Below are 11044 nucleotides of genomic sequence, written 5' to 3'. Positions count from 1 at the left end.
TTTTTATTGATTCCCTTGATATTCTTGACCTTTTGTTCCTCCAGTTGAATTTTGTCATTATTTCTTCTAGCTCTATAAAATAATTTTTTGGTAGTTTAATTGGTGTGGCACTGAATATATAAATTAATGTAGATAGAATTGTCATTTTTATTATATTGGCTCAGCCTACCCAGGAGCAATTAATATTCTACAATTCAATTAAATTTCTTAAAAGACCTGATAATAAATCTTGAGGTCTGGACATAGCTAAGAGAAATAAATAAACAAACAACTTTTAAAATGTTGCTGATCATTGCTTTGAGGTGAATGCAGTCAATTAACATTTGCAGACCAAAAAAAAAAAACCTTTAATATTAATAAGACACTACTTTTGAGTTAAATGCTCTAGCATCTAATAACTAGCAATCTAATTATTAGTAATCTAGTAATTTTAGATGCTCTGGCATCTAATAACTAGCTCTAGCAATAACTTTCAGTTATTGATTTGAAAACTGTGTGGATTTATGAATGTTCAATATGACTTCAATAAATTCAGCATATTCCCCTTCTATTTAATTATACCCCCATAAAGGTATAGATCACTCATTGTCTTCACTGCAGCAGCAGTTTCCAAAGAGGGAAACTATGTATGTAGTTAAAGCAAATCAGAACTACAAAAAAAGGTGTTTTAAAAAAGCCACTCTGGGATTTTTCTGGGTGTTGAAAAACTAAGGGCTCCTTAGCAGAGTTCTTCCTTAATATGGCTGAGACGGGATTGCTGGAGAAAGTTTACATTAAAGACCATGGCACTTCAGTATTCTTAGTATTTAAAAGTAAAGTGAAAAGATGCTAGAATTTAGAAACATTTTCTCATTGGCGGATGTGTAAGAGGTGGCACCTGCAAGGCCAGAAAAGGAGTGCCTTGCCATTTAGAGTAAGCCCCTGACAGTGATACAATGACCAATATAAATGTCAGAAGAGCAGACAGAAAGCAAAGGAAGCAACAAAGGCTCAGTCAGATTCAGCAGCTGTAAAAGCAAAAGAGAAAGCAGCCAGGACACAGACCTCAAGATGGACAAATTTAAGGCTGCTCTGCTCCTGGGAGGTGTGGGGGATGCTCTTGGGTACAGGAACATCAGCCGGGAAAACAGTGTTTTAGGCCCCAAGATCCAGGAGGAATTGAAAGAACTTGGAGGACTAGACAAACTCGTGCTTTCAGCAGAAAAATGGCCAGTCAGTGACAACACCTTCATGCACGTGGCAACAGCAGAGGCTCTCACCACAGGTAAAGTTGGAATTATCCAATGCAGGCTGGTAAGGAAAAAACGGGGAAAAAATAGCCAAGGTGATATTGGATTTCTTGAAATAAGCCTTGGGAACAGAGTACAGTTAAAAGCCGAAATTGCTTTTCATCTGGTGATGTTACCTGATGCCACTGCCCCACGACAAATTATATATGTGGTATATCGTATTTCTCATGCAATGTCTCCTTGGATAGTGTGAGTATTTTTTTCCTACTAGCCAGAAAGTCAAGGTTTGTTTGTTTGTTTGTTTTTTAAACAGTATTTTTCTTGCCTTTTTTTCCTTTTATAAAGTTAACCAAACCAATTCATATAAAAGGCAGAAAAATTGTCAGGGCTCCAACAAATATTTTTTTTTTTGCCTTCATTTTCCTCTGTAGAAAATAAGTTTTCTGGATATGAATTTATTTCAGAACAAGAAAAAATAAAGAAATTCAAAGAGTAGATCTATTTAGAACAAGTTACTTTGGGATAATTTCTCATCCAAAGGGATGTAGCATTACAAAATTCCCAATGGAGTAGGGGTATAAAATTTGCCATATCAAAAACATCTACTAAAAGGGATACCAAATTCGGTGATTGCTTGTTACTCAGCAAGAAAATGCCATTAAATGTCAGGTGGTTTTTTTACTTACTTGCCTTCTTAGGCTGAATTTTCAAAGTTCCTTCTGATCATGAACATATTGAAGGCTGCACCAAAGATTCTAGAATCGCAGGCTGTTTACACAAGTATATAGAGAAATAGGTATAAATGTGAAGTGCATTTCTTGAAAGGCATTTGTTTTTTTGTAAACAAATAATCAAATTTAATTCAATAATTAAAATTGGCACATTAATAATTAAAATTGGAACATCTTTACAAATTAAAATTTTTGAGCAAGTACTAAGTCAATGAAATCTCAATTAAGCAATTTACTTCATGGTTTTAGCTACCGCTGACACGCTAAATTTAGTCCTGATGGTCATTGTATGGGAATGCTGACACATAGTTCTGAGCTTATTCAATGATGAAATGAACATGATTCCTGGTTCTTGAATATTCACCTATATTTCACTTGTCTGTAGCTCTGCATAATGAAACAGTACGGTGGAACTATTAATAGAACTTTTAAAATAATGACCAAACAAATTCCTGGGGAGTACCTGAGGAAATGTTCCAAAATGTGGAAAGAAATTATGTTACTTTAAGCCAAATATATTTGGATATACTGTAATTTTGTATTTTGTTTGTACTGTTTGCCATAGAGTTGTACATGTGTCAGTGTCCTCATACATATTTATCATTATTGATAGTAATGCTTTCATTTTGTAAGTTCTCTTAGGGTGTAGAAAGCATGGCTATTTTAGCTCATTTTTCTGGTGACTGGACCACACCTAGATGCCTCTGGATACTTTTAGTTGGTGATAACATTCCACCTGAAGTTGGATAAGCTAAACTCCTCTTTGTAACAATATGCTTAATCGAAAAGGAAAGTAGAGAATTGCAAAAATTGCAGAAAATTTCTTAGCTGTTCTTTAAGAGTGAAGAATGTTTCCCAAATATGATACTGCCTTGTGATATGAATTTATTACTATTTACTATTCTTGTGATTATACCTTCCCCTTTAAGCCTATTTCATTTTATAGCTCTCTTCATTCACTGGTCCTATGGCTTTGAGTATTATAGGTCTGTAAGTTAAGATCTTCTCCTGTTGACTATGGAAGCTTCTTGAGGAAAGAAACTTTGTCTTATCTGTATTTTATATCTTCTTCCTCTTTCCTCAGTTCTCTGACACAGTGGCACTTAATGTTTGTTTTGTTTTTTAAATTTATTTTATTTTTAATTTATGGAATAAAACAAGCATTTCTATAACATAATATAATAAAAAAAGATTGCATATGAAACTGCAAATTTACTATGTACAATTTGCTATTTCTTTTATATATCCAACAAAGTTATAATATAAATTTCTTTTTTTTTCTTCCCTTCCCCCCACCCTAGAGATGGCCACCATTAGGCACAAATATATATATATATATGTATATGTATATATATACACACATATATGTACACACAAATACACATACACATATATTTGCATATATAATGTGTGTATATATGTAAAATTATTTTATAAATACGTCTATTTATCAGTTCTTTCTCTGGATGTGAATTGCTAATAGTTAATTTGGGTATTTATAATAGTCAAATAACTTATTTGCTCAAAGTCATTCTTAAAACAATATTGCTGTTACTGTATACAACATTCTCTTGTGATTTCTCATGGAGAAGTTGGTTTCCAAATAACCAATCTTCTTTATGAAATATGCTGTAGTTGTTAGAAAGCATTTTTACTCTGGTTACTTTACTCCATCCAAATGATTAGTTTCATCTGTTATGCACAAACTGATTTTTGAAACCTAATTCTTTGATGAAAAGTAAAAGTAGGATTAAAACTCTTGTCATTAGCCATTATACAAAGTGACAACATGGTATCTTGAAACAGAAGTTTTTCTTCCCTAAGTAAGCCATAATCTCATGGTAAACATAAGAGCAAAATTATTGGGTTTTCATGGGGAATCACTGGTTTGTTGTTTTTTTTTTTAACACATTTTAAGTTATATTCAGAAAATAAAATGAAGGGGGCTAGAAACTTCAGAGAATTTTATTTCTTGCCTTTGAAAAAATATTGTTTTATAATCTGAAGTTGTGAATTTTGAATTTTTATCCCTTGTTGCTGATTTCAGAGTAGCAATTTCCTTGATATATCTAGCAGTGTTACAAATGGCATCTCCTTAATTCCTGGACTGACACCCAAAGCATCTGTTCAACCCAGAAAATAGCTGAAGAACAACACTATTTTCTTTCCTGTCTTCTCTCTAACCCTTTCAATAGTGGAAGTGACTGAAGGTTGTCCAACACAGAACATTGTGCTGAGCAGTGGACGAAATAAAGTTTAGCAAGACCTACTAACCATTATCTTTCTTAACATGTGGTTCCATTTCCTTCCAATTCCATTCCCTGCTCACTAATTGGGGCAAAATGGATTTCATTCCAATCTCTCTGATTCTTATGGATGCTATAACTATGTTGTTGTTGTTCAGTTGTTTTTAATCATGTCTGACTGTGACTTTGGGGTTTTCTTGGCAAAGATACTGGAGCGGGTTGCCATTTCCTTCTCAAGCTCATTTGACAGATGAGGGAACTGATGCAAACAGGATTAAGTACCCAGGGTCACATAGCTAGTAAGTATCTGAGGCTGGATTTGAACTCAGGAATATGAGTCTTCCTGACTCCAGGCCAGGTGCTCTATCCACTGCACTACCTAGCTGCCCAATATAACCATATATGGTCTTCCAAATTCACATTCTACCAGAGGACTTGAGCTCTCTATCACTAGTGTTGATGAGGCTAACCCCAAAGTTCCAACAGAACTATCTTGTTCTTAAACCCTATAAGCTTTCAAATATTGGCAAGGGTGCATCATAGCTAATTGTACTGAGGAAATCACAGATTTTTCCTTGAAAACAGAGGTGCATACTCCTTGGATACACAGGACAAAAACAAACATTCGCTTTTTCAATACTTTGATAGGCCTATGTGAACTCATTGGTATGAGCCCTTTTTTCTATCTGCCTGCCTGTCCCATTTGATTTATGCCCATATGCTTACATTGAATGGTGAATCTCAATGTCTTCTAGTTATTCCTCATTCTAGATACATGACCAGCCCATCCTTATTTCCCTCAGTTATATATCTCTATGATGACATCTTTTATTCCGATGCTGTTTCTCAGTACTTCAGTGGTAATATGTTTTGGCCTGCTCACTCTCCCCATGCACTAATACGCTGTCCTTTGAGCGACCTTCAAATTAATTTTTTTTAAAGTTTTCTTTATTTTTTTGTTTCATTTTACATTTCAAACTGTCTCCCTCCCTCCCCACTCCTCACTAGAGAGAGTGACCTTCAATTTTAATTCTTTAATTTCAGAAAATATATTCCCTTCCCCTCTTTGAAGAGGTTGGGGGTAAGGTAGACTATGGAAAATTGCACATATTGTTAGATTCTGTTAAGTTGTTGAATGATTTTGATAAATTGCTTTTTCCTCATTTATTTTATTTGTTATGAGGGAATGTCTTGCTGGTTTGAGGAGGAGATATATTTGGAAGTAAAAGTGATATAAAAACAAAATAAATCTACACATTCTATGATATGGCTGCCAATCATTTATTAATTAGAGAAAAATTTAGCTCAAAACCAAATAAACCATTAACATATTTGCACAGGGAATTTCTACTATAATACAAAATCCTCCCAGCATCCATAACTGCCTCACCTCCAAGATTCTACCTCTTCCACAGCCTTACCCCCTAAAAACTTGTTCTTCACCCTCTCTGTGACCTTGAGTCCTTATTTTCCTAATTTCTCAGCCATTCTAACTTTGGCTTCTCCTTACTTTAATTGACCCTTAAGGTGAACCATTGCAATAATACTCCTTCACCCTTTCATCCCTTTCTCCCTCCATTAAGCTCCCTCCATCACTGAACATTACTACTTCCATCATTGAACAGGCTACCATCTGCCTCATCCAATCCTTCTCCTAAATGGCCAAACGTTGATGGAGAAAATTGTGAAACTACACTGACTGGATCCCTTACAGATTTATAGCTTGCACTGGGTCCTCATTGCTGCACATTAAAGCAAAAGGATTAGCTTTAGAGGCAGGATTGGATCCCTTTGCTGCTTACTAGTTGATTTTAGATTAGTCACTTGCCCTCTCCAAAACTCATTTTCTTCAAATGTAAAAGGGGAATGATAATAAGACCTCTACTACCTCCATCTCAGGATTCTTGAGAATAAAGCACTTCATAAATTTTAAAGTAAGGCTTCTGGGGGCACCATAGTGCATAGAGTGCCAGGCCTGGAGTCAGGAAGACTCATCTTTCTGAGTTCAAATCTGGCCTCAGACACTTATTAGCCATGTGCTGCTGGGTAAGTCACTTAACCCTGTTTGCCTCAGTTTCCTCATCTGTAAAATGAGCTGGAGAAGGCAATGGCAAACCACTTCAGTATCTTTGCTAAGAAAACCCCAACTGGGGTCACAAAGAGTCAGACACGACTGAACAACAACAATTAAAGTGCAATATGAATGTGTTTTTTATGTACCTGTTATTGACTCTATCCCATTCCCCACAATGACTGTTCCATAACTTTTCAAGTCCCTAGCTATGCCTATACCCACACTCTCTCTCAGGACAGATGACTTCACCTACTACTTACTGAGAAAATTGAGGCATGAATTCCATTAACTCTCCTCCTTCACTACTCTAAATCATAGTGCTCTCATCTATTCTTTCCTCTTTCCTTACAGCCTCAGAGGAAAAGGACGCCTTTCCCAAGACTAATCCCTCTATGCCTGATTCCAGCCCATCCTATTATCTTTGTGACCTTGCTCTATCAATCATCCTTCTCTCTTAAGCACCTTCAATCTCTCCCTCTCTATTGGCATCTTCTCCTAAGTTTACAAATAGGGTCAGGTCCCTCCAAGCCTTAAAAAAAAATCCATCACTTGGCTCCACTGCCCTCAAAGCTCTCATTCTTTTAATGATCCTACCATTCTGTTACTCATCTAGTTTCATAATCTTGTAGCCATCTTTGGCTCTTTTCTTACTACCACCCCATATAGCCAATTAGTAAACAACTATCAATTCTAATTCGGCAGTATCTCTCATTGATGCTCTCTTTTCTGTTCTTATGATGGCTTTCATCTCTTCACATTTAGACTATTGTAATAGCATTCAAACTGGTGTTGCCTCCTAGTCTGCATCCTCAAATATGTTCTTTAAGTCCTTGCTCTGATTCCAGTGGCTCCCTGTTATCTAGTGAATAAGGTATAAATTCCAGATCCTGGCATTTAATGCCATCTAGAGTCTGGCTTTAACCTGCCTTTGCAGTCTAATTCACAGTTTCCCATCAAACTGAAGTATTCTCTGTCTGTCCTTCTTGTTCTTGTTGTTCAGTTGTGTCCAACTTTTTGTGACCCCATTTGGGGTTTTCTTGGCAAAGCTGCTGGAGTGGTTTCCTATTTCCTACTCTAGCTCATTTGACAGAGGAAGGAACTGAGGCAAACAGAGTTAAATGACTTGCCCAGGATCACACAGCTAGTAAGTGTTTGAGGCAGGATTTGAACTCAGAAAGATGAGTCTTCCTGACTCCAAGCCCAGCCCTCTATCCACTGTCCATCTAACTGCCCTCTCTTATCTCCATACCTTTGCTCATTTCATACTCCATAGCTATCTCCATCTTTTGAAGTCTCTGCCTACCTCCCCTCAAGAGCCAACTCAGATGAGACCTCCTCTTTGAAGGCTTCCTTGACACTTGCCCCAGAAGAACATAATAGCGTCTTCCTCAGATTTTGCCTTCTGGCCCTTTACTTTTGTACTTATCAAAAACTCCATTTTATCACCGTTATTTGTGGACATTTTTCCACCTGTAGATTACGAGCACCTTGAGAACAGGACCTTTGTCATATGTATCTATATTACCAATGCCTTGCAAAACTGCCTTCCATATAAAAAGTGCTGAATCAATATTAAATTGGGTTTGTTCATAAATAGTTACATAAAACATTATTGAAGTGGATTACGCTTTCCCAGACATCTATTTGTACCTTAGGCCCAGAGGCCAAGAAGTTCTAGGACCTAACCTAGTAAGGAAGGCAGCCAGCCCATGAAAACATCTCTTAGGAGCAGCAGAAAGCAGCATGAAAAGCAGTCATGGAAAAACAAGGGAAGACCTGAGAGGCGAGATGTCTTGCCTTTTGTCATCATTACTTCACCAATTCATTTCCTTTAGGTGCCAAAAATTCTTCCTTCCCTATTATCTTCCTTGCTGATGCTCTCCAGCTCCTCCTCAAGGTGTCTGAGGAGATGGGTGGGGTTAGCAAGTATTCCATGACAAGTACTTTAGCATTATAAGGGGTGTTGTATTCCCTTATGCAGCAAGGATCATAGAGACTGGAGAAATCCTATCTTGCCTTACAGTAAGTCATTTTCTCAGTCTAGTCCTCCTGCTGAGCACCCTATCCTAAGATTTTCCTTCTGTTTTAATTCATCACTTAATGACATTAAGTGACTAAATAGCTATGATGCACAAGGCAGAGTGAATAGAACTGCTAGACGAGTCAAGAACATCTGACTACAAATCCCCATCAGACACCTAATTCCTGTGTTACCTTACTTTTTAAAAAAATTTATATTTATTTAATTTTTAATTTATGGAATAAAACAAGCATTTCCATGACATAATATAACAAAAATTCTTGCACATGCAACTGCAAGTCTATTATGTACAACTTGTTAGTCCTTTTAAATATATAATAAACATCATGTAAATTTCTTTTTTTTTCTTTTTTTTTTCCTCCTTTTTCTTCTCTCCCCCCATCCCTTCCTAGAGATGGCTACCATTAGATTTATCGGAGTTTCCATTAGTGGTAATTGATAAACCTCACAGAGCTGATGCAAGGACCAAATGAAATAATATGTATAAATCACTTTGTAAATTGTAAAGGGCTAAATAAAGTCACTTATTATTTAATAACAATTATTATTGTTGTTGTTGCTAGTTGAATCATGGCCACACTAGCTATCTTGAAGGTAAGCTATTCTTAGCAACTATGTATCTGTCCAATGTGTTTTTGATTTGAGGTTGATGGAAGTTCCCATTAGACTGACATGGTATTTGTGATACCCAGCTTCAAGATATGCCCTTTGTCATGAAAGTGTGTAAAGTCAGGAAGGGAATCAAGCCCTTTAGGTTTATATCCTTAAAATGGAAGTGACAGTAACTCTGGCCCCTCCTGCGGGGAGACCATGTTATGGAGTGTTGTGGGAGAAATGAGCAGGCTGACCGTCGTAATGGGGGTTGGGGCTGAGGAGAGAAGAGCTCTCCAGATATACTGGGGCTGCCAAGAGCAGTTGAAGTGAGTGGTGGCTGATTGCTCCCAAGCTTCTGCAGGATATTTAGAGGAAGTAGATAATAGGAAGGGGGCTACTGTATCTTGGATGAAATGAGTCTGTCTGTGGCACTGGCTCATTTAGTAATTCAAAAAGCATTGATCAAATGTATATTTAGAGGGCTGGCATTGTGGAGAATACAAAAATAGAAGACCCCATCCTTAAGAGGGTTATAATACAATTAGATTACACAAATATAGAAAATGGTTGGGTACAAGGCTCTGAGGTCAGCCTATAGGTGGATTAGAATAAAAAACTGGGAATGTTTAGCCTGGAGAAGAGAATATTTAGAGAGGTTAAATTTATTCTGGTCTGACCGGGAAAGCAGAATGGAAGTAGTAGTGGTAGTAGTAGTAGTAGTAGTAGTGGTAGTAGGAGTAGTAGGAGTAGTAGTAGTAGTGGTGGTAGTGGTGGTGGTGGTGGTGGTGGTAGTAGTAGAAGTAGTAGTGATCGTGATGGTGGTGGTGATAGTAGTAGTAATAATAGTAGTAGAACTAGTAGTAGTGGTGGTGGCAGTAGTAAAGTAGTAGTAGTAATAATAGTAGTGATAGTAGTAGTTAAGTAGTAGCAGTAGTTGTTACATTATTTATATAGCAATTTAAGGTTTGCACTTTAGCTATATTATCTCATTCAATCCCCACAACAACCCTATGAGGTAGGTGCTATTATACCTATTTTACAGATGAAGAAACTGAGGCTGAGATTAGTTGACTTGCTCATGGTCACACAAATGATGAGTATCTGAGGCAGGGTTTTAACTCAAGTTAAAATGACTTCAAGTCCAGTATTTCATCCACTATTCACACTGCAAACAGGCAAATCTAGGCTTGATGTAAAGAAAGAAACTTCTCAATAATTAGAACTGGCCAAAAGTAGGACGGAAAGATGACAGATTTCTTATCAATCACCAGTCATTTAGATATAGGAATCCATACTTTGGGCTAGAAAAGACCTTAGATCATCCAGAATCACTTTCTCCTCAGTGAAGTTCTTCAAATAACATCTTGTTGGATCTTTGGTATATTGTAGAGGAGCTTCTTTTTCCTGGATCTGATTTTTTTTGTTTACATTAAAATTTATTTTTAATTATCAAGCATTTATTTTTCTCTCTCTTACCCCACCTTCCTCTGGAAAAAAAAGAAAAAAACAAAAACAAAATCCTTGTAACAAATAAGCATTGCCAAGCAAAACAAATTCTCATTGCCTATGTTCAAAAAATATGCATCTCATTCTGCTTTTTAATCTATCATCTTTCTGTAGGAAGTAGGTAGCATTCTTCATCATCAGTATTCTGAAATAATGGTTGCTTATTCCATTGATCGGAGTTCTTAAATTTTTCAAAATAGTTCATTTTTATAATGTTAATTATATATAACATATAGTTAATATTCTCAAATTGTTTTTTATTGTCTCTACGCTCTGCATCATTTCATACATATCTTCCCAGTTTTCTCTGAAACTGTCTCTCTCTTCATTTCTTACATCACCATGTTTTGTTGTTCAGCTGTTTCAGTTCTGCCTGATTGTTCATGACTCCATTTGTGGTTTTCTTGGCAAAGATACTGGGGTGGTTTGCCATTTCCTCTCTATCTGCTGCACCACCTAGCTGCCCATTACATCACCATAGTGTTCTATTCATATACCATATTTTGTCCAACCATTACCCAAATGATGGGCACCTCCTTAGTTTCTTTGCCACTACAAAAAGATTTTGTCTATCTATCTATCTATCTATCTATCTATCTATCTATCTATCTATCTATCTATCT

At 36.5% G+C, this 11044-nt stretch overlaps 1 protein-coding gene across 1 annotated transcript in view; it reads left to right on the top strand.

Moving 5' to 3' along the window:
* The first annotated feature begins 1050 nt into the window (after positions 1–1050).
* LOC114046156 (protein ADP-ribosylarginine hydrolase-like protein 1) overlaps positions 1051–11044 on the top strand; it is a 46471-nt gene continuing 36477 nt past the window's right edge. The window contains exon 1 of the mRNA XM_027866405.1: positions 1051–1264. Within this exon, the coding sequence (XP_027722206.1) occupies positions 1051–1264 (214 nt within the window). The remainder of the gene's footprint in view (positions 1265–11044) is intronic.

The sequence above is a fragment of the Vombatus ursinus genome, unplaced genomic scaffold (genome assembly GCF_900497805.2).
Source record: "Vombatus ursinus unplaced genomic scaffold, bare-nosed wombat genome assembly UNPS02014781.1, whole genome shotgun sequence".
NCBI lineage: Eukaryota > Metazoa > Chordata > Mammalia > Diprotodontia > Vombatidae > Vombatus > Vombatus ursinus.
The sequence above is the reverse complement of the archived record's forward strand: the minus strand, read 5'-3'. Positions and strand labels throughout refer to the sequence as shown.